Source organism: Aythya ferina (genome assembly GCF_964211825.1).
Source record: "Aythya ferina genome assembly, chromosome: 13".
NCBI lineage: Eukaryota > Metazoa > Chordata > Aves > Anseriformes > Anatidae > Aythya > Aythya ferina.
The window spans coordinates 10,327,771-10,350,897 of NC_140311.1; the positions used below are offsets into that span (position 1 = coordinate 10,327,771).

At 52.6% G+C, this 23,127-nt stretch overlaps 1 protein-coding gene across 4 annotated transcripts in view; it reads right to left on the bottom strand.

Annotated features, from left to right (window-relative positions):
• Positions 1 to 23,127, bottom strand: part of LOC311443933 (gamma-aminobutyric acid receptor subunit gamma-4) — a 46,213-nt gene that overhangs the window by 21,438 nt on the left and 1,648 nt on the right. For 3 of the 4 annotated variants that reach the window (XM_084534622.1, XM_084534620.1, XM_084534621.1), the window contains exons 3-5: positions 5,295 to 5,379; positions 4,985 to 5,133; positions 4,718 to 4,785 (exon numbers count right to left, since the gene is read on the bottom strand). In XM_084534622.1, the coding sequence (XP_084390748.1) occupies positions 4,718 to 4,785; positions 4,985 to 5,133; positions 5,295 to 5,379 (302 nt within the window). Of the gene's footprint in view, positions 1 to 4,717; positions 4,786 to 4,984; positions 5,134 to 5,294; positions 5,380 to 9,775; positions 9,890 to 23,127 lie in introns of those variants that run through there. The other variant, XM_084534623.1, reaches the window with a different exon arrangement.

Here is a 23,127-nt window from a genome sequence, read left to right on the forward strand (position 1 = left end):
CCATCTATTAAGAAGAAATGAAGATATTAACCCAAGCCTTGCAGCGGGACAGCAGGGCTGTAACCCGGGGCTTCCTGCGGCAGCTCCTACCCTCGCTGCCTTCCAACAAAGCCCGGCTGCCACTCCTCGGGATGCGGCTCTGCTTTGGCGTGGAGCTGCTGCTAAGTGCCTAAGGGCTCTCAGCAAGGGTGGCTTAGCCCTGCAGAGCCCAGCTCCCCTCTCGGAGATCTTTGCTGGGACAGCTCAGCCGCTCACAGGCAGCTGCCAACGTGCCGCACGCTCCGATAACGCGGCACCACCGGGGATTTTGCTCAAAGAGCTGCGAGCCAGCCTCTCAACCACCCGCAGCTCCAAGCGGGGAGGGAGCCGTCCTTGGAAGGGGTTGTGTGGACAGCCCCAGCCTTCCCACTCCACTAAAGCAGCCCTGCATGGAGAGCACCTCGACAAAGAGCCCCGGGTCCCCAGGGAGGCACGGTGGCAGCAGCCCCCCGCACAGCGCTGCCCCTCACCGGCTCCTCGGGATTTACATGAAAGCAGTCAGTGGGGAGTTCTCCTCATTCACGCTGTGCTTACACTTCTAAATTATAAAGTGTGTCAAACGAGGGTTTAATTTATATTTAACAAGACAACGTTTGTAAATTAATTATTCATCAGCTGATAACGAATAAACATTCCCCCTTTCCTCGCCCCCTCCTCGCCCTTATTTCCCAGGGTTTTCACAACTGCACCACACATGCACATCTATTAAATCTACCCTGCGATACTTCAGTCACGGGAAAATACGTTCTTCGTTCTCGATTTCGTTAGCGTGTTGCATGGTAACTACTGCAGCCAGGCTCAGCAGCATGAATTTAGCAGTGCGCAGCTTCTCCTTCCCGGGGAAGGAAGGGGGGGGATGTTCAACACGTGCACTTGGACGTCTCGCCCTCCTCGGGCTCCAGGCATCCCCTCGGAGGGGGGGCTGTGAAGGTCGTATGTTGCAGTAGTGGGGACAGGAGCTTAGTCTAACCCTGTGGAAATCACAGGGCAACAGAACCTGGCCCTTGGTGAATGCCAGAGACTTTTCTGTCTTTGGTATCACCAAGTAATGGGATTGAGGTGGTGCACAACCCCAGCAGAGGGGCTGTCATCAAGTCTGGCTACAGGATTTGGCACACTAGGGCATCTCCTCTGCTTCTAACACCCCCACACATACCACAGAGGAGTTTCTAGTCCTGAAACTACCTCTGATCCTGGACACTCGAAGCAGTGACAAAGGTCAGTCCCTAGCTGAGAAGCACGTGTCCCTTCGCATGGGCCAGGAGGCACCACGCTTCTCTGTGTTGCAGTCCTTGAGCCTCACACTTGGATTTGTGCAAGAAAGGAAGAAAAGGACAACTGCAGTCAGGGCTCTGGGAGGAATGGGAGAAGCTCCGAGCAGGACTTGCTCCATCCTCAAGCGAGGAAAAGAGGCACTTCTTCAATCCCACCCGTGCTGACTCTCACGGACACTTCACGGACGTCCTCGGGACTGAAAGACACAGCCCCAGCATTTGGCAACTGCCCTGTTTCTACAGAGTCATTTCCTGAGAGTCATCCCCAGAGGAAGAACTCTAGGTGCCCTTGACATGGCCATAATGCCATCACAAAACAAAACCAGGAGTAAATCCCTCCAGCAAACAACCAGTCAGCAAAAAACCTGAACCCAGAGCCTCCTCCCTTGGTCCCTGCTACCGCAGCCCTCCCTGGCGCCTCTTCCCGCAAACACGCTCGGAGAACCACGGCGGGTTTTTGTACCAGGCTTAGCGATACACCAAGGACACCTAAAACCTGCCTGCATTAATGGGAATCTAATTGGGCATCCAAACCCGCGGCACAGCTTGGAAAGCTGCGGCGCTGTGGGGGATAACTCTTTTGGCTTGAGGTGCTGCTGGCCGGCACCCAGAGGCTGCAGGCAGCCCTGGAAGAGCTTGTGGCCACGCACCTCCTTTCCCCAAGGGCACAAGTACAGCTCCCCATCGCCCCAAGTATCCCCAGGTTCCCCAGTGCCACCCAACCACAGCGGGTTCAAGGGCACAGGAAAGCTGTGTATGCCCCTTTGCAAGCCCCAGCCCATGCAGTGACTGGAACCTGGAGGAAACATCAGCTTTTCTACAGCCCTTTGCTCTCAGCCCATCCTCTCTGCTCAGCCAAGCCCTATCCCTCCATAGACCACAAGCTCCTAAAACACTCTCCTGCCATTTAACCATCTCTGTGCCTCCTATCTGATAACCGCCCCAGGGCTGGCACAGAAAGTCCTTTACACAGGGAGGAGGGAACGTAAAATTTACTTGGCTACCTAAATGGGGAACAAGACTACTGTTCTCATCTACAAGAGATACCAGGAAATCACTTTGTTTCTCCCCCCTCCAAACCTGCCCGTGTTCTGCTGACTCCTGAATGTTAATGTTATTTATGACAAGTGATTGATGATGGGGATGCAGAATCCACACCCGGCACAGGACATTTTCAAATCACCTATTCATTTTTAAGGACTGGAATCAGTTTTGCATCCTGACGTGATTTATCATGGGGAGGTTGAGCAGTGGCTACGCAGGACCAGCTTCCAAGCACTGACAGAGCATCACCAGCACGAAGGCAGCCGCGAGTGGTTAACTGTTTGAGGGGTGAGCAGAAGATGGCAGGACACCAATATCTAAACTACACTGCTTGGATTGGAGCCTTCCCTTCACCTGGGCATCAGGACTCTCCCGCAGCATTCAGCTTTGGACTACACTAACCTAAAACAGTAGCCACAGCCATGGTGACGTATTTCTTAAAGGGAGAACTGGATTTTTATCTTCTTTGTGGCCTGGCTAAGTGTGACCTGAAAAAGATCAATGGGACACGTGCCCTCCAATGGACCTACAGCTTTCCCAAGGCTCTGTACCTGGGGAAGGCACCACAGATGCTCAGGCAACGCACCTAAAAGAAATCTCACCGTGGGCTCTGGAGAGATATAGCTCCGAGTCAAATTCGGGTTCCCTTCCCATGGAAATGTGCATTGCCACGACTGCAGCCAGTTGTGACCAGCACCACAGGACCCCACAAGCCCTCAGTGCCCGTGCCCAGCAGTTTCCTGCCCTGCCCAGCAGCTCCTTGCCGTGCTGGGTGCACTGACACCTTCCCCAGGTGGGGAGGCTGCGGCTGGGTAAATTGGGTAAATCTGGGCAGCAGCACTCTGCTGCGATTCTCTGGTGTCTAGTAAGGGTTGAGTCCTCGGAGGGAATGGCTGCTCTCTCCACCTGTTTTCACAAAATACTGGAGAAACTGAATACGCTTGAAAACCCCGCTGCCACATACGACTGGTATTAGCCCGGTGGATCAAAAACCACTGAAGGGCTGGGATGGATGTACATACGTTCTCACATATGCATCACCATGGCATAAGCTTTGTTTCTTAGGAAACCAGCATAGCAGCAGTGTCTGGTAGCCCCGCTTAGGAGAAGGGATAAGCTCCAGATGCAAGGATGGGATTTCTAAGCCACTCTCTGCCCCCCTGCACAGTCGTGAGGAGCTCCAGGAGGAGCGGAGTTTCCAGGAGGGGTGGAAGAGGGGAAGGGAAACAGATGAGGAGGAAAGAGGAGGCATGAGGATGTGCACTGTGCTTTGGCTTGGTTTTCTCAGCACATCCTTGGGCGGTGCAAAGCAGGTGTCTGCGGGCACCAGGGATGGCACCCACCCAGCCTGGGCTACACCCGCATGCTGTGGGTCTTCTCTCAGAGACCAGGCCCCCAGGAACAAAGACAACAAGGGCTGCTTCAAATGCTTTTTGGAGCAAAAGTGGCACTACGTCTACAGCACCATTCCTCCGTCCCCAGAGAACTTTGCTCAGTGGAAATTTTCTACTTGGGAAAGTAAAATAAACAAAGATATACCTATCAGGTTTTCACTTTTTCTTTTTTTTTTTTTTTTTTGGCTTAACAGAGGCTGTTTTTTTTTCTGCTCCATCTTGCTAGGAAAGAGAGCCTCCCTACCCCACTGTCCTGTGAGCCAAAGCTGACAGAAGTCAGCTTTGTTTCCTGCTAGAAAACATGAAAAATGACTTCACACTGAAAACAATAATGGAAGTTTCCTGTAAAAAAAGAAAAAAAAAAAGGCAAACAATAGTTGCTGTCATGGCCTGGAGGCTCTGCAGAGCAAAGAGTGCCTCTGTTGGTTATTTCCAGTGCTCCCAGTGCAGCAGGGGCCTGAGCCACATGCAGAAGCCATCACAGGCATGGTGGCATCAGTCTAGGGTAGCAGGAGCAGAAGCAGAGCTCTTGCACCTGAGGCACCCTGCCTGCACCTCCCAGCACTACGGGCTGGCCTGGACACCCAAATATTGCACCTTCCGACCATTGCCACAGCAACCACTGCTCCCTCTCTCCCAATTATCACAGCATCACCCAGTGCACTACCTGGGCAATACAGAGCCAGCAGGCAGAGGTGTCGCTGGGGGAGGACACAGAGCATCTCTTCCCCAGGCCTTTGGGGATGGACGGTCACTGAGCTCACCAAGGGCACTCAGGGACCTTGCCCCTAACCCGGGACGTCCGCCAAGCCTTCCTAGCTCCAGCTATCAGCTGCACCTCTTCCCGAGGGAAGCAAATAAATCCACCTTTCCTTGTGACGCCACCACCAGGACACGGCACCAGTGGCGGGCCAGCTGCCCCCACAGCCCGCGCTCCGACCCCGCAGCAGGGGTGCCACCACTCACCATCTGGATGACAGACACCGGCCCGATGCTGTTCACGTAGATATCCACATCGATGAACGTGGGCTTGACTGCAGAGAAAATAAAAAAGATGTGGATGAGCTCAGGGCCAGGATCACTGGCTAGTGAAGGGTGGAGGGCCAGGGGAGATGGAGGTGAGCATCAGGGAGCAGAGGGGCTCCACCTGACCAAAAATCCCACCTACAGCAGCCACAAAAGTATGGAAAATGTGGGACAAAGCCTGGACAGGTCATCAGTGGGGACACTTACTGCCAATGTCGGGCCTCAGCTTGTTGTCATAGTTCTTCAGCAGTGAGTTGAGGATCTGCGTGGCATCAGTCTCCTGTGTCTTGGGGGTGAGGACCCAGGTTTTATTGATGCTGAGGTAATCGTAATCATACTCCTCTGTGCTCTCACACCTGGAGCAGAGAGACAAAAGGAGAGAGACATCACCGTGACATCTCTGCGGTGCACTGTGGGAGTGGGGGCACAGCTGGCTTTCAGAGATCCTGAAGGGGGGAGGAGGAGCTGAGCGTGAGGAGCTCAGGGATCTCCTCACAGCGATGCTCTAAGACCTTACCTGGCACCTTTGCTCACTTCACAGCCCCCCAGACGGGGGCCGCCTGTTAGCTCCAAAACCTCAGCTGCTCTCACTGCTGCTGCACCTGAAGCGGGATTCTTGTCAGTGACCAAATAGCATTTTGGGGGAGCAAAGCGTTTATAATAGAGGCACTTCAGAGAAAAGGGGTCCTAAAACTACCAAGCAGACAGCAGGCACGTCTGGCTCGCCAGGCACCTAGCCATCTGCCCTGCGCAGATCCTGGGAAATTAAAGCCTTATGCAAACTCCTCTGCCCTTGGGCCATGATCTGCCACAACCCATTCCCGTGCTCACCAACCCTTCCTCCACAGCCAGCTCCCAATTAAAGATGCTCCACCTTTCTGATCATCCAGTTCCAGGCCAGAAAAATTGCGTCCTCCTTCGGATGCAACATACTGAGCAACAGCTTCTCCCACTGCCTTTTAAACACACCCTCTCCAAGCCATTTGTGCCTCCAGTTTTCCTAAAGAAGTCTTCCTACACCCCCTAATTAAATTAGGTCCACATGGTCACAGGGGAAACTCCAACCACCTGCAGCCGATCTGGGCAGCTCATTCACAGGATCGTCCCTGGAAAGACACAGCCATATGGGGCAGAGGATGCCGAGCAATCCTGCACCCGGCACCCCCCTCAACGTCTGCTGTGCCGACGTGTCGCCTGCTGCAGTGCCTGCAAGGGGCTGGCAGCGGGAGCTGCCACGTCCCAGCTGGAGCCTTGCAGCACCGAGCAGGCACCGCGGGTGCACGGCTCCCTTTGGCACCAGGGGAGGCAGAGCCTGGCAAAGGCGCTGGGAGAGAGGAAGCGAGCATTAAATTGACACGTTGCAGTTAATTTATCAGAAGCTCCTCTTCTAAACCCCCAGATGGAAGTTGCTTTCACAGCCACTTTAAGACTCTTTGCATCTCCCCAGCTTTCAGGCGCTGGGACATGGCTCCTGGCAAGGGCTGGGCTGCGCACAGCTGCCCGCCCGCCGCTGCACGTTAGGTGTTGGTACATCAGCCTCTTGTTTCCCCTCTGATTGCGTGCTGCACTTCCTAACGAGGCTTAAGGAGTCTTAAGCAAGGCTGTCAGGATGCACTTCCCTATCTGAGTGGCAGTGCGGGCTCACTGCCTTCAGGATGCAGCCGAGCCAACAGCTCCGTTGTGCCCAGGGGCAGCAGGAGGCACAGGGACCACTGCTGTGCCCACCCCAAACCTGGCCAGAGCTGGCTTCCAGGGACAGGAGGGACACGTCTCTGCCCCCAGCCCAGCAGGGGAAAGCCAGCCTAGCTCCGTTTCCTCGCTGCCTCTAGAAGAGTGGGAACAATTACAACTAAACCTCATTTTAATGGTTGCTTGACCCTACTGGAAGCCAGCCCAGGGCATGTTACCTGCCAGCACTGAACTCTGCCTGTCCTGCCGTCCCACCAAAATCCAGCTCCTGCAGCCCTAAGGCGGTGGCAGAGCTCTAAATATCCCCTGGAACTGAAAAAAAAATGCACTGGTTACTCTGACCTCAGCCTTCTGGATTTCCCTCAATTTCTCGTTGCTGCTGAACACCTTGAGGTTTGAAGTAGCATTTTCAGGGAGTCACATCCCCATTACAGATGCAGTGACACTACCAAAGATATGCTTTTTTTTTTTTTTTTTTTTTTTTTTTTTTGCTAATGCAGCTAATCCTGGGCTACTAAACCACACTAAGCCATTTTAGCATAAGCAAGCCAGCTTTTGCTGGAGAAGATATGCTTTTCTGGGTGTACGCACAGACACACAGAGAGCAACTCTTGATGGTCAGGAGCAACTCTCGTGCCACCCTACACAGTCTCCTGCCTCCTCCCCAGTTCAAATCAGGAAGAGAAGAGTCCAGGAGCTATTGCAGAGAAAAGAAGTGAGGGACAGAGGGCTGTGCATGCCTCTCCAGCTGCATCTGGGAATGTCACACTGCAAACCCACAGCGATGCCCTGTGAACACTTGCTGTCTGGGTGGCTCTGTCCCCTTGCACAAAGCAACTGGCTAGGTGACAGGGGAAAGCCAGCTTCCATATGTCTCCGTGCAGTCAGGAGGCGAGGCAGAGCAGTGTTTCCTCACCTCTGCTTGTGGAAATGTCAAAACAGACACCTTGCATTGCTGCTGCACGCAGCCCCGGGGCTGGGATGCAGCTGGGAGGAGAGCAGGCACGGGAGGGCTGGGGCACCGCAGGGCAGGGCTGGGGACTGCCTCTGGCCGAGGCAGCATGGCACAGAGGTGTCCTTTTGGATGTGCCCAGGTACACAGATGGGGTTGGACAACCCTCCTTGGGCAGCCCTGGGCTTTTCTACAAGACATCACTGTTTGCCTTGCCTCCTGAACTGTGTTTCACTCGAGCAGGCACCTGTTTTACTGAGGGCTTCGAGCACACCGATGGGCAGATTAAAAGCAGGGCCAGAGAAGTTGTCCCTGCTGGCAGCCTCCTCCTGGCAGGAAGGTCTGGGAGGAGATGCTGACCTCGGGCTGTGACTGTGCCGCCCCTCTGCAAACAGCTCAAAGCCTCACCTGCTCCACAGGAACAGACAGCGACAAAAAGCAAGGACATTTCACCTGGGTGAAAAGCACGGTGCTCAATCCCAATTACTGCATGCTAATGTGTCCTTGTCACCCATACCAATGCCTCCGAGGGCTTGCAGACACAGGAATGCTCAGGCAAATTAATCTAAATTAGAAGCAGGCAGAAAAATTAGGGACAGAGGGCTCACTAAAGAGTACTCTACCTGTTTCACATGTCAGTGTACCTCTCCTTCCACAGCTCGCTCAGTGAAGCCCTGTTGGTCAAGTCTGCACAGCCCCAGCCATCCATCAAGCCCAGCTTTTTGGTGGTGTGATGCTGTGCAGGATCCTGCCTTCAGGGCTCTGAGCTGGGTGCCTGGGTCCCAGCCGAGGCAGAGCTCTTGGAAACGCTGGTGAATTAGCCTCTGTGGTGGGGAAATCATCTGGGGAGTGCTGAGTCACCCAGCACAGAGCGTGCAGCCCACCCCAGCACCAGGGACAGGTCTTGCAGCACATGCTGGAGAAGAGCTTGCACACACTGCTTCGGTGTGGCACCTGCACCACACTCCTCACCCAGGCACCCACCCAAGTGCAGAGCAGCCTGCACGCAGGAAAAGGCAGCGAATCCAGGACAGGACCGTGGTACAACTCGCTCCTTTTCTCCTTTTTCTCCCCCAGGCTTCCTCTGCTGCTCCATCACCCCCACGCCACACACAGACGCTGCTCCTGGCAGCTCGGTGAAGAAGCAGGCACAAGGGACAGGGCAGAAGGGAACCTGGGCTGGTTATGGGGCAAAGCTTCCCACTCAAAGGCATGCGAACCCAGAACTTAAGGGCACCTCCAGGTGATTTTACCGCTTACAACTCACCCCATCAAAACACAGTGCAGGTGGCACTGTGCTGCAGGGACAGCAGGGCACAGGAGCCGGGACCACCATGAACCCCTCGCTGCCCTCAATCCCCCAAATCCTGCATGATGGAGAGGCTGGGGACCAGGGTGTGAGCCACAGGGCAGCTCTCGCTGCCTCCACGCTGGCGAGGCTGTGCCCTGGAGGACAGTGGTAGGGACGGGGCTCCTCGCACCCGAGTTCGGGGAAGCCTTGGCAGAGCAGACCGTTAGTAGCAGGATTCATGCTCCCTGCCCCTGCCTGCATTTGTAATGGGATTTGATCGGTTTTAAGGCGGCTTATTCTGCCAATTAGCTTCAGCCAGTGAAATCCCTCTTCCCCGGAGCCCCGGGGGCAACAATCTGCTGACAACATGTTCTTTCCCCGATCCAGCCATTAAACTCACCAGCAGGGCTGGCAATTGTTAAAAAAAAAAAAAAATATATATATATATATATATATATATATAAACAAACAAACAAACAAAAAAAACAAACAACACCGAAACTTGAAAAAAACCCTTGTGCGTGGGGCCCTTCATCACCGGTTGCATTACAGCGCTCCGAGCCGCTGGCCCTGGGCGAGCACCGTAACGTGCCAGCCCCACGCTGCCGCTCGCCCCGGGGCCAACCTGTGGAGCAGGGCAGGAGCCTCGGCTTTGGGGTGGGCTTTTGAGGTGTCGAGGGCTGGGGTGCCGCGAGTGGGGGGCTACGGGCTCCTTCCCACCCAGCGCAGCTCCGCGTGGGGATGCCCCGGCGGTGCGCGGTGCCGAGCCGCCCCCGGCCGTGTCCCGGCTGCCCCCAGACGAGGCTCAGCCCCCGGCAGCATTGGGCCGGCGAGGGGGCGGCGGGGTGCTGGAAACGGGGTGCTGGAAAAGGGGCGTCCCCTCGCTTCTGGGCACGCAAAGCGGGGACCCGAAGTGCAAAGCATCCCCCGGGCGAGGCGCAGAGCCTCGGGGGCGGGCAGGATGGAGCGGCCGGGGGCACGGAGCCCGGAGACCCCCCCCCCAAATCTCCGCGACGGGGAAACTGAGGCAGGGAGCGGGGCGCACCGCGGCCGGCGGGGTGCTCACCTGGAGGGGCGCAGAGCCGGCCCGAGGGCCAGGCAGAGCAGCAGCACCGTCCCGGACATCTCGGCGAGGAAAAGGCCGGTCCCGGGCGGGGGGGGGGGGAGCGGCGGAGGCGGCGGCGGGGCCCCCCCTGTGCCCGCTGCGCCGCGCTCCAGCCCCGCCGCCTCCCGCCCGGCTCCGCGCTCGGCGCCGCCGGGGAGGCAGGGGAAAGTTGGGCATCTCTTCGGCGAGGGGAGGAGGGGCTCCGTGCAGGGTCCTAGCTCCACGCTCGGGGGCCCGTGCCCGCCCCCGGAGGGCCGGGCAGCAGCTTAGAGGGGGGGGTGCGCAGCGCTGAGCCTCCCCCTCCCAAAAAATCTGCCAGCGCTGCGCCCCCGGGAGCGAGCAGCGGCGGGTGGCACGGTGCTCGCCCTGCCCCTCTGCGGAGCCAGGAGTCGTCGTTTGCCATCGATACGTACGAAAGAAGGCTAATTAAAGAAATAATTGAGGGTAATTATTGTTACAGCACGCAAGGCAGCGGTCCCCGCTGAGCTGCCGAGGAGCTGCAGCCGGCAGCGGGTCCTCTCCCACCTGTAGGGCCGCTGGCCCGTGGGAAAAGGGTGGGAGTGTGTGGGTAGGAGCAGGGGGTGGCTGGGGCTGCAGGGGGCTGAGGGTGGGTTGTGAGTTTTTGAGCTCTCTGCTGCTGCTTTCCCCGGTTTGCCAAGCAGCCTTGGGCAGTTCTTTTCACTGCTGGCATCCGGCTTGTAAACAGGGATAGCAGATTCCTCCTTGGCACGTTTTGGGTGAGAGTTACTGGGACCCAACTTTGTTACAGCTACATGCAGGAGCAAGAATTTCCCTTCACCATCTGGTTACAGCCCGTGCTTTGCAGGAGCCTGTCCCCTGAGGGGCACGGTCCTGCCTCTCCCAGAGGACCTGGTACCATCGATCACAGCTTGGGACTTGATGCCATCGGATGTATTGCAGTGGCACCATGGACAAGTGGCTCTCCTGGCCCCACCACAGCCTTTCTCACACAAGCACAAGCAAATCGCTCCCTTTTCTCTGCATTGTGCCTCTAACCACTGCCTCATTTGCTCAGCAGGACAGGGAGATGTCCCTTCCCCACACGCATTCAGTGTCTAATAGCTAGGGCTGGTCTCGGTGGGGACGAGGGGGCTACAGCAGCACAAACAGTAAATAACAGCAGCACACCTGGGTGATTTTTCAAGGCTCTTCCTACACAGGCTCTCCCTTGCCGATTCTAGCAATGATCACCTCAAGCCCTCGAGCATGAGATCTGAGCAGCATCAAAGCCGTAGGAGCCAGCTGCAGGCAGCGCCGCTCCGAGATGGAATTTCCTTGTAGCGGAGCAGCTGCAGATGATGTTTCTTTTTAGTGCAAGCACAGGAGCCGCTCTGGGATGGTGGGTTTATAGGAAGCACATGTCAAAAGAGTAAATAACGAAATCAAAGCAACGGCGAAGGTGAAAGAACCCTTTAAACTTCAAAGCGAGGCACCCGATTGCCCCAGAAGTTCTGCGGGGATCTGGATGAAGCTGAAGTTGGGAGAGATGCACCGGTAGCCGCGGGGAGGATGTAGCTGTTGGAAGGTTGTGGTCCTGAACGGATCACAGAAAACCCAGGGGTTTGTACATGTGCTCTCAGCTCCCCCTCAAGACGCAGGATGTGAAGTGGCACGTGGGGAAATTCACTGCACCACTTCGGTTTTCACTTGCACCAAATGGAAGAAGGAAACACATCGATGGGGCTTGGAGGAAAGCAAAAGGAGGGCGCTGCTTTTCAGACAAACACCTTATGTACCAACAGTGTAGGCTGAGGCAGGAAGAAAGCCTTTTCAAATTCAGCAAATTATTTTGGACAGGAACGAACCACCCTCAGTCTGAACACTGAGAAGCACAAGATGTCCTACACCAGTGTTTGGGGAGGAAAGAGTCCCTGTTTTCCACTTTGAAGAGACATTTGTTTCAAGGTCTTGTCACAGGATTCTCCAAACTTAAACAGGAGATGAAATATTTCATTCAAAATACTTTTTGTCCCTTCTGGTGCTGTTGGACAGTCCCAGCCACTGTCCTTGGTGCTCGCTCTCCTCATGGTAACAAAACGGGGCTGTGCTGTGACCTGGCCATCGTGTGCTGTCCTCTTGGAGCCACGCAGGTTCCCACACCAGGACTTCCAGTGGGTCTCCTCCCTCTGTTATGGGAGAAGTCCCAGGAGAAGCTGGCTACAGGGCCTCTTTGGAAAACTTCTATGATAAAACCCCACGCATAAGCCTAAACTCTCTCCTCTGAACTGGGGCACATCCTGTACACCAGAAACATTTGTTTACTCTACCAGGGCATTTGTTCGACACCGCTGAGGTTTTGTCTGTTCAGGCTCACCACGCACAGCAGCAGATGCTCATCTGGGCTCACACGACATCAATAACCACTCCAGCTGGGCTCTGGCTTCCCACCAACATGGACAGCGATGATGTATGAAGCAGACAGGACACGGTTTGATTTTTGGGTGCAGGAGTGAGCTGGCAGTGCTTGCGGATAAAAAAGAAGTGCTTGGATCCTGAACAAATGTGATGTGAATGTTTTCCAAGGAGAATGAAAGGAGTGGGAGGACAGCCCAGGTCATAGCAAGAGCTGCTGCACGCTGTCCTGGAGGGCGATGGGAGCGCTAATGGGAGCAAGAGCTTTGCTTTCAGCCTTGACTGCTACATCAGGCCGGGCCTGAAGGAGCCTCCACATCCCCTTCCACCACGGACAGTCCCTCATTCAAGCTACTTTGTTAGAAGAGATCACCAAATGGATATGTGATCTGATCCTGGGTGTCAAAACGGTTCTCGCTGTCATCCCTGGATGGGAAAGATGCCATTGCCTGCTTTTTCTTTATGGCTCTGCTCTTTTGGCAGGCTCCCCAGCTCAGGGCTTAAAATGTTACATTCCTCCTCGGGATCAATACGTGAGAAGAGAAAATGCACATAGGAGAGGGTGGGGAGGGGGAGAGAGTTGGCAGTACTTAGCAAAAAAATAAAAAAGGAAAAAATCTCAGCAAATTGAGCACGAGGTGCCTCAATGCAGTTTCAAAGAGGAATTTGCAGCTATGCCATCCATCCATCAGATGTCCAGCACAGGACCACGAGCTGGTAGTTTGATGAGCAACCACCAGCATCACTCCCAGGAAGGATATTCCAAACGGTCTGCAACTCCTGACACAAACCTTGGGGACAAGCAGCTGCAGGAACAGGAGTGATTGCTCCTCATCACTGCAGAAACACTTCTGCCTCTGGATCAAGACAAGCTAGCTCCTTGTCAACATCAGTTCAGGGGAGGGGAAAAGGAACCAGGAAGGTCAAGGACAGAAGATGGTGCTCAGGACCAAATCCCATGCAGTCCCTAACCCTAACCAACTCTCTCCATGCCTGCTGGGAAGCTGAGGCACACCATCATCCGCCAGCCTGGCAGGCTTTGAGAAAGGCAGAGGGAGTCACAGTTACATTTTTTGTTAATACCTTTAGGGCATTTCTGCCCAGAGATGTGGGAATTTCTTTCCACACTGCCTCAGGAATGTTTATCCAGTAGTAAATAATGCTCACTTGTGGCAGGGTTCAGCTGCCCGCAGCGAGCCCATGTTCTCACACCTCTTTTCCTCTTGGAAGCTCCGAGGGATTGCAGGGTCTCTTTGCTTCCCTTCCCTGAGAAGCTCTGGTATCACACCAGCAGGAGGGAAATGTCCTGATGCCCTTTTCTCTCAAGTGCCTGAACCTGAGGGATGCTTTTAGGAGGGGCTGGATTTTGTCATGCCTTAAGGCAGTGTTTGGGTTGGTGGCGTTCACAGAGCCACCCCAACAGGGGTTCGTGAAAGCTCTCCGGGGAGGTGGCTGCCCTTTGCTGCCTGGCTGCTGGACCTGGTAATTGCCAGCACGTCGGCAATGAGAGATCTTCCCCTAATACTCGCTAAGCTCCAATCTTAATCTTGTTCGTCGCTGTTAAGTCTCAGGGAAACTGGGCCGATGCGCTGAAAGGAGGTGAAGTTAAAAGATTCGAGAGGAAACTGAAGTCTCTTCAAAAAATGAAGAGAAATAATCTTCAAAGGTTCCCACGAGCCCGCACACCCTGACCTGCATGAGCTGCACAGATAAACACTGCAAAAGCAGCCGGAGCCTAGCAGGGCTTGTTTCTTAGCCTGATATTTTGTAAGAGAGATGATTTGAGGCTGGAATGGGAAAGCAGCACTGGGAACCAAGCACGCCGGGCCGGGCAGTGGGGTTATGGGGTGGAGAAGTAGGTGTGGGAGCACACGGCAGGCTCCCCATGGGGTGCAGTGCTGGGGTGCCTCCCCTCTGGGTATTTCCAAACAGCCAGTGCTCTGCAGCAGAGGTGGATTCCAGAGCCAGGTACTCATCACCTGCCACGGGTACTTTGGGAAGCCTGGGAAGGGAAACCATCAGCTCCTGGGGGAGCTTGGCAGCAAATTTCCCCCTTGTCTTCAGACATGGGTTTGGTGGACAGGGGACTCCTGCCTTCCAGGAGGCTGTTAGAGAACGCCTTTCAACAGCAGTCAAATCCACCCCAAAAAAAAAAAAAAAAAAAAAAAAGCAAGCCATAATTACACCCACACAGCTCTCCACACACTGCGCTAAGCTTCACCCCCCTGTCAGAAATGCACCCGCACTGATGGAGTGGATATGTTGATTAAAAATCCCCAAAAATGAATAGATCAAGAGAAATCTGCCATATCCCTGCAGCAAGGGTGAAGCGCTTTTTAATTAAGGACAAAGAGATGCAAATGTCCTGAATCATCACAAGCAAATAGCAAAATAGCACCTGTCAGAATATTAAAAAACAAGCACTCAGCGTTCCCTTGTGATCAGCTCGAAGGAGGCCTTGAGTTTAAAAAAAAATAAAATTAAAAAAAATAAATCCCACCGAGAGTTGAAAAATGTAACAGGCTGAGATAGAGGGAAGGGCTCAATGAAAACAAGCGGGTGCTGCTCACTGCTGGTTGTGGTGCCAGAACAGAAGGGTCAGAGCCATGCACCCGTGTGAGACCTGCAATTGCCAAAGCAGAGGGGATTTCAGGTTTTTCAAGAAATGAGAGCAATAGGGATGGGGTTAGGAGCTTTGCAATGCGACCCCCGCAAACCCTTCTCATCTTTGTTGAATTGAAGTCCCAGGCCCCAGGGCCAAGGGGGACACAGGGACAGGAAAGGCAATGAAAGGAGCAAGTGTAGGGACGCACGGCAAGGGCTGGCACAGCCCAGAAGCAGCGACAAAGGGCTGTGAAAGGAAGGCAGAGCGAAAGGGAAATGCCTGGAATAATAAGTGACGGACGGATGCCTTTGAAGGGGACTCGGGTATCTCGGGTCTCCAGCCTGACCTACTTAAAACTGTCGTAATCTGATGAAGGAGCATCCTCCGGCTCTAAATATAAACTTCCCTCCTCTTCATTTAAATCCCTTCCCTCTGCCACCAACGGTGGGACGGTGCTCAGCAGCTGGGCACAAGGTGCTGTGTGTGTCCCATAGGTCCTGGGGTCATGCAGAAGGGTCTCCCACCAGCTGGGGACCCCAGGGAGGCTGCTGGGCTCTTTCCACATGGAAAACAGAAACACAGCAGCAGGGGCATCAGCATGGGGCTCAGGGAGGTGGCGATGGCATCGCACGGGCTTCTAGCAGCCTGCTTAGGAACAAGGGCGACGTTGCGCATTGCCTGTAGGGGAATTAAAGGTTGCAGTACTGTCAGGTAATGATTCTCTGTGCAAGCAACACAAGGGACCCAAAAGTAAGGAGGCTCCTCTTAGCTCCTTGCATACATGTGGTTTGCAGTCAGACATTTCCGTGGTTTTAAAAGAACCACAGCTCTGGTGCACAACAGAGGCTTGCAGCATTTGAACAATTAGCAAACTTAAGCAGAATTTGGCAATTAGTTTAAGCTAAAAGCAAAACAAACAGAACCACAATCCAAGAGAAAAGAGCAGCAAAACATTTTTTTTTTTCCCAATCTGTTTCGAAATGAAACATTCTAAGAATACCAAAACGTTTCACCAATCCTTTTTCTAAATGAATTGCTTCAAGTTTTTCCACATCAGCACACCATTATTCATTTAAAACGTGACCTTCTTTAAATAAAAAGGGGAGAAAAGGAACCACTGTTTAGGTTTGAACAAAATATCAAGATGACAAGATGAATTTTTTTCATTTTTTCCCATTTCACTGGAAAGCCATGTAGGGGGGAAGGAAAAAAAAAAAAAAGGAAAGAAAGAAAAAGCTTTTGAATCAATCTGAACCAAATTCACTCCATCCCTCACTCTGCTCTGGAGCAATTTCCACATCCGTAATGGGTATTCCCCAGGGAGCCGCTCACTGCAGCCCCTTGGTGTGAGAATGAAGGGGACAGCTGAGCGACTCGGCAGAGTGCCTGGGGCAATCTGGTCCCTGGCATGAGCTCGGGGAGAGCTGGCAGATCAGAGCAAGACTCATAATACTCTTTTATCAAGGGCTTTAATCGAGCCTTGCACCTCCCAACTCCCAGAGAATACCAAGTTTCCAGCTCATAGACTCCGGGACTGTACAAGCTATTTGGGAACCTCTGCATGCTCTAACCAACTTCTTCAGTTTGGTGGTAAAAATGCATGTAGAATTAGAAAGGAAAAACAATTACGTTAAAAAAATGTCATTACAGAAAACTAGCAGGCTGCGCATCTCAGTACCACCAACAGACCGAGATGGGCTTGTTCCCTTTGTGGAGACAGGCCCCGTTAATTTCCTTGGCAGGATCTCCCATGCTAAGACTACAAGGAAAATGTTTGGTTTGACTTTTTTTCCCCCCCCCACAGTGTTTATGAACACTGGGAAGCTTGGGGTTAAAAAAGCTCTTAATCTGAAATGCTACATACATTAATTTTTGCAAAGCTCAAGTTTAGGGTAAAATCTGAACTGACACATTCTCCTTGAAGGAGGAGGGGGGGCTGAAGATAATATTTACAAAAGAAAAAAGATCAAACAGGCAAAGTGGATTTTTTTTTAAGCTTGCAGAAAGATACTAAGCTCAATAATCAGACAAGAAAGGCAATGAGCAGTTATCAAAGCAGCAGCCGTTTTAAGAGCTGCGCTCATCTGAAAGCGACTTTTAGTTCTCGGGAAAACTGCCGCCTCAACAGCTGTCCCAATTAGAGCCAGCCAGAAATTTCCCAATAAACCAACATTTTGTCAGAAAATAATTCGCTGAGTCTGAAGTGCTCGGAGCTGGCTGAACTTTTGTTGGGTGCCAACGCGGGGCTGCGGCGGGGGCCGGCGCTCAGCTGGCAGCTCTGCACCACCAGCAGGAATGGGGACAGGAAAGTCAATTTTGGGGAGCAGCTGCAGGTGCCAGGAAGCGCCTAGTCCACGTCATTTATGCTTGGGATTTGGTTTGAAAAAAGATGAAAAGGCAACTGAGTTTCTTATGAACTTGAACTCGAGCCAGGCGGATTCGTTCCTGCCACGATCCCATATGCCTGACCCCATTTTAGGAGCTGGCGACTGGATCTGCCAGGAAAGGAAAAAAAGGGGAAAAAAATACTGTGGAGAGGCCAATGCTGGAAGTGTCTCCTGGCAGGAGGGGATGCTCATGGCCATGCCCAAGTCTGCCTGGCTCTGAGGCCAGCAGGTCTCCTGGGGGCTCTCCATCCTTGCAGTGGCCTCACCAGGGACCTCCTGATGCCTCCTTCCCCCTCTTCTTCATTTTTGTAAGCATAGCAAAGGCAATAGCTACAGGTGTTAGGTTTTTCAGCTGCATCTTTGAAAACTGATGTGTTACCACTGGACACCTCACTGGGCTTGTTCCAGCTGCCTCACTGCATGAGAAACTTACAAAAAGGAGAAAACCCACAAGACTTAGTCTAGAAGATCCTGCACAAAGCTTCACATGAGTATGGAGAGATGTTAGCTAGCTGTATTTAGATTATAAATTTTAAAAGACACCACACAGGACTGCTCAGACCACCTGCCGCAATCCAAGGCACTTGCTGGACCCAGAGAAGTCCCTGAGTAAAAAGCTGTGAATGCCTCGTGTGCACCCTGACCAGCAGGGAAAAGCCTTTCTGAGAGCGGTAATCACTGATTGCTAACAATAATTAACCTATAACAACATTGAGGACTGAGGCACACACCCCGTCACATGCATCTCCAGATGAAAACAAAGCCCCTCCTAAAAGGGATTTCTTGTTAAAAACACCTAGAAATGTTAATTTGCAACACAAGCAGAGTTTTTCCCAGCACAAGGGGAGTTATCAGGGCATAGAGCCCGCCTGCAGGCACTGGTCCCCCTGCCCACAGGGCTGACTGCTGTTCACAGCGGGACCCATCGTGTCCTTGCTCGTGTTCCCCTGCACCCAGCCTGCCCGCTTGGAGCTGCTGCCCTCCCTGAAGCCAGAAAAACCTGCATCTGCTGCCTTCCCCATCTCATCTCACAAGCTGTGAGATCCCACCCCTCTCGCCGCCTGTCCCTGCTGACAGCCGTGCTTCCTACAGAGCAAATGGGCTTGCAACTCAGCAAGCAGAGTCATTTGCATTGATTTCCATGGCCTGGATTCTCCGCCTGGATTCTCCCGGTCCCCACCACCGCCCCATGCCTCCAGAGCGGGAGCACCACAACCCCATCCTAGAGCTCTGCTGTGCTCCTGTTTGCTCCCAGAAAAGAGCAGTGACAGTGGCTCGCACTCCCAAAAAGGATCCCTACAGCAGTCAGAAGAGCACCAGCACAACAGGAAGACTGTGCAAGAAACTTGAGTGTTGTTTTTTTTTTTTTTTTTCCTTAGAGAAAATGCTTCTATTTTTGACAAAAGGACTTTCTGAGGTATGAAACCTCTTATGAAATTTCTCCCACGTCGGTGCTTTACATAAACTATTTTGCTGCAGTTGTGTTATTCATTGCACGCACTTTACACCCGTGTGAACCAGTTTATCTCAGGAGAGTGGAAAGTGAAGGCTGGCTGTAGGATGTCCTGCAAGTCCCAGATCTTCATCCTCTGTAGCCATGCTACAGAGCGAGAAAAGGGTCTCACCAGCACAAACATCACCACTAGCCCTGCAGGAGCAGGGTGTAAATGGGCCAGGAAACACCACTTGGATGCACCGAGCCACAGCCCCTGCCAGTGGAAGCTGCAAGGGCAAGCAGCATCGCACCGATGTGCTCCTGAAGAGCCCGTGGCTGCCGAGCACGGTGAGAAGACATCCTCGGAGGGATTAGCAGGGTGAAGAGTCCATCCACCGCATTAGTATCGCAGCCTTATTTTTTTTTTCTCTGGGCCTGAGATGTCAGGGCTGATAGCGGCGCAGTTTGTTTCACACCAAATGTACAGCGATAGGTCAGGAGAACAAGTGAAAATGCCACCTTTGAGGGGAATTGGATCATTAAAATGTCACAGCAGTATCTTGGGAAGCCAACCAGAGATTCCAGCTGCAACTCCTTGCTCCCTCTGCTAGGAAAAATAAATAACACCTGCCAAGCGAGACCAGGCCTTTCTTTTCTAAAGAGATTACTGTTGTTTTTTTTTTTATATCACTATTTTTTTCACACCATCCTGCCAGCCAGAGAGTCGTGAGCTCATTTTCCATTGTCACAAAGTTCAATTTGGGGGGGAATAAAACCTCTTCTCCAATCTGGGACTAGTAGGTGAAGGCTACATCCTGCGGATAGCGCAGAAGGGAAACGTGTACACCACTCCATCTCCTGTCACATCAGAGAAAAATTAATGGCAGAGCTATGATGGGATTTATTCCCTTTTCTAGCTTTTCATCATCACTGCTTTTTTTTCAAGCAGCAAATTGCCTCCTTCTTTCTGCTTCCCCCCCATGCCATGTTTCCCACCATGGCTCAGGTCACCCAGGATGGAGGTACAGAGCCAAAAATATCTCAGGGCAGCACCCAGCACAGTCAGGCTGCCCTCAGGCTCCCTGATCCATCCATCTGGTCACAGGACAGCCGATGTAGCTGCTGCCACCACTGCAGACCTTCCTCTGCTTCCCTCTCCTGCTTTCCCTCTGGAGGAGCAGCTCCAAACCTTCCCAGATCTCAAAAGACTCAGGCTCTTACAGTGGCAACCCTCTGCCCTCCCTCCATGCTGTGCTTTGGTGCCTAATTGTTCTAATAGTTTCCCAAAGCCCCCATTCATCTTCTGCCATAATTCAGGTCTTTGTTCCGCACTGTGGAGCGGAGAGAGTAAAGCAGTGTGAGGACAATGACAAATCAGACTCCGAAGGGCAGATGACTCCTTCCCTTTGACCATGCATACAAGGAAAAATCAGAGCTACCTGGTCTATTGTTTGTCAACACCCATCTGGTCCAGGCGAGATAATAACCACAAAAGTACAGAGCTGGGGCACAAAGAATGAGGAGGGAGCATGCTATTGTAGCTGCCTGAGTGGCTCCACTGCTGGCACAACAAAGCCTTTTGTCCACTGATTTTTATTTTTTTTCCTTGCAGATTACTTTTTGGTTACCTTCTGTGTTTTCCCTTCTCTTCCCAAGCATCTCATTACTAAGTTTTGTGGAGGTTTCCAGAATTTTAGGGCTGGCCAGGAGAGGGCCATTCAAAGCCAGGGCTTTCTGGAGCTGAACCCCCACTTCTCTTTGCCCTGGAGCTGGACCACATCACTGGAATTCATCGGGGCAAATTTTTAACTCTTTGCCCAGTACTTGGGATAACCGATGTTCAGCCACTGATTAGCCACCAGGTTCATCCATCTGCAAGGTGATCTCTGTGCTGCAGGATGGGCCAGTGAAGCCCCAGCTCATCCTTTCCTGTCCTTGATTAGATGACGCTATGATTTTCTAATCAGGAGAATCACAGATGGCAAATAAATGAAATGGTGAAAAAAACAAATTAATATTTATTTATGCTAAAATGCATCATTACTTTTATTTGCAACATAACCATGCATCAGAGAGATTGAACTTCTCTGACCGGCTCAAGCCCTTTGCGCAGGAAATAAGCTAGGAAGATTTGGAGACGGGCCATACAAGCAGGTTCAAGGCAGAGAGACACCTTAAGAGCTGAATATATTCACATCTGAGGCTTTGATTCTCCAATCCTCCTCCTGGTGATTACAAGGAGGAGAGAGAGGGATTGTTTAACTTTGAAACTCCAAAATGGCCTTGGTGTCCACAAAGGTTTTAGAGAGCGCTCGCAACACAGCAAGAGCCAGGGATTAAGCTCTAAATCCATGTTTTGTCCCTGAAAAGCTGTCCTGATCACTAATAAAGTGAATTCTCTGCTCTCAAGAAATATTTATCTACATCATTAAAACTCCCTGCTATTGTTGGGCACAACTGGCAGCCAGCAGCTGGGAGCAAAACCATAAAAACCCTCTGGTGTGAGATGGAAGTGCCCCCGCTGAGCAGAGCAAGGGCAAGGGAGGATGGGAAGAGCTGGGTGTTGATGGGGACGGAGGGGCCTGACAGCCCTGACAGCACCATTAGCAGCCCCAGCCAGGACAGCAGGGAAGCTGGGGTCAGGGCAGAGCTGCAGAGGGAGGCTCGGAGATGGCAGCTCCAAGCACCCTGCTGCCCCCATGGAGCTTTCATCGGTCCTTCCTTTATGTAAATCTCATTTACTTCAAGTGCTGCTAACTGAGAGCTGCAGCCTGACAGCACTCTCAGTCAGCTTCTGCGAAAAGCAGCACTCTGCAGAACAGGCTCCTATAGCTCCTTCTGGGGTGGAGAGCACCGAGGTGCTACAGGCACAGCTCCTGCAGCCTGTGGACTGAGCTCATGTGCCACATGAGATGTCTCAGTACACTCTGGAGTCATCCAGTCTGATTTTTGGAAATGTTGCCGCTCACAGAACCCATGCTCAGGTGCACTGCACACCCCACTGGTCACAAGAGGGTCCTGGCATGGCAGCACCCAGGTGCTCTGCGTGGAGCAAACATCACCAAGGGCACTCCGGGAAGCCCTAAGTCAGACACTGAGCAACAGGCACACATCTGAAGGGCACAGATGTACCACATTAACCCCACCTTTCTGGGCACATGTACGTCATGTTGCTGCTCCACACCTCTCAGCTTCTGCTCAGGAGCAGCTGTACATGGAGGTATGAAGAGACGAAAACACATCGTGCCTTTGCCTGCCATGCTCAGCACAGCTTGTCCATGCCAGGTCACATCCTGCAGCCGTGGCTTCGCAGCTCCCTCAGCCCCCAGAGCCATGACTCTTCCAGCTGGAAGAGCTCTTACGTGGGGATGAAGGGCCCCAAGTCCAAGTGTATAATTGCATGAGGTAGGGAAAGGATGGACAAGGATCCAGGGCTCACCTTCTTTTCTAACACAAACTCACCAGTGGACATGCAATGAAAGGGGGAAAAACAGACCCAAAGCCTAACTGAAAGTTCTTCATGCCACAAAGCAGCAGGAAAACTCCTTTCTGCAGGACGTGGACATGGCTGTTACGAGTTTACAAAGCTACTGGGCCAACTCACAGCACAGCAGCAGGAAATCCAGTGAGAACTATTAAGCACAAGGACACATCTTTTACTGGCAAATCCCTGAGCCACAGATTGCTGGAAGCTGAGAAAGAACCCCAGGGAAGCTCTGCAAGATGCTTCCTATAATCTTAGGCTTTCACTGTCATGCATCTGCTGTTTGACTGCTATCAGAAACTGGATACTCTTGCAACAAGCATTTTGGCTCTCCCAGTATATCAGCTCTTCTGTGCCCGTAAATTGTGAGCACAGGAATCACCTGCACTAAAGCTGAGCTAAGTTTTGAAATACCTGCCTTCCCCCCACACATAGCTGGGCAATAACTTCTCAGCAAATGACTTATTTACTTTATATACATGCAATTTCCAGGCACCCAAAGTGATGCAAAAATCCAGGTCAAATTCCCTGAATAGCTTTCACCACCAAAAAAAAAGCAACCACCGCTCTGAAGGGTTGGGCAAATCACATGGAAAAGGGTTGGAGTCCTTCCGAAATGCTTTTTTTTTTTCTATTTCCAAAAAAGCTTCTATTTCAGGCACTGTCTATATACGCCAGCAAGAGACTCCCTGCAAGCATGAGAAGTGCAGACCCAGTTCCCTGCCCTCCCTGGGGTTACGTGCCCCCACAGCTCCCTCCTCACCACTGCCGCAGGACCTGCTCTCATCCTGCTGTGGCCAGTGCAGTTCTCCGGAGCTGCCCTGAGCATCCATCCGGTTGGGGAAGGGTCTTGAACAGGCAGGAGCTGATGCCAGCTCTGACATTGCATTCAGTGGCTTCTGCTCCCTGGGGATGCCAGCTGAAATAGCACCTTGTGCCTTTGCCCTGTGCCTTAAAGGCTGACTTTCTGTGCCCGAGTTTAGGTGCCAATTGATTCTTTCACCTCTGAAGGAAAGTCAACCCCAAATG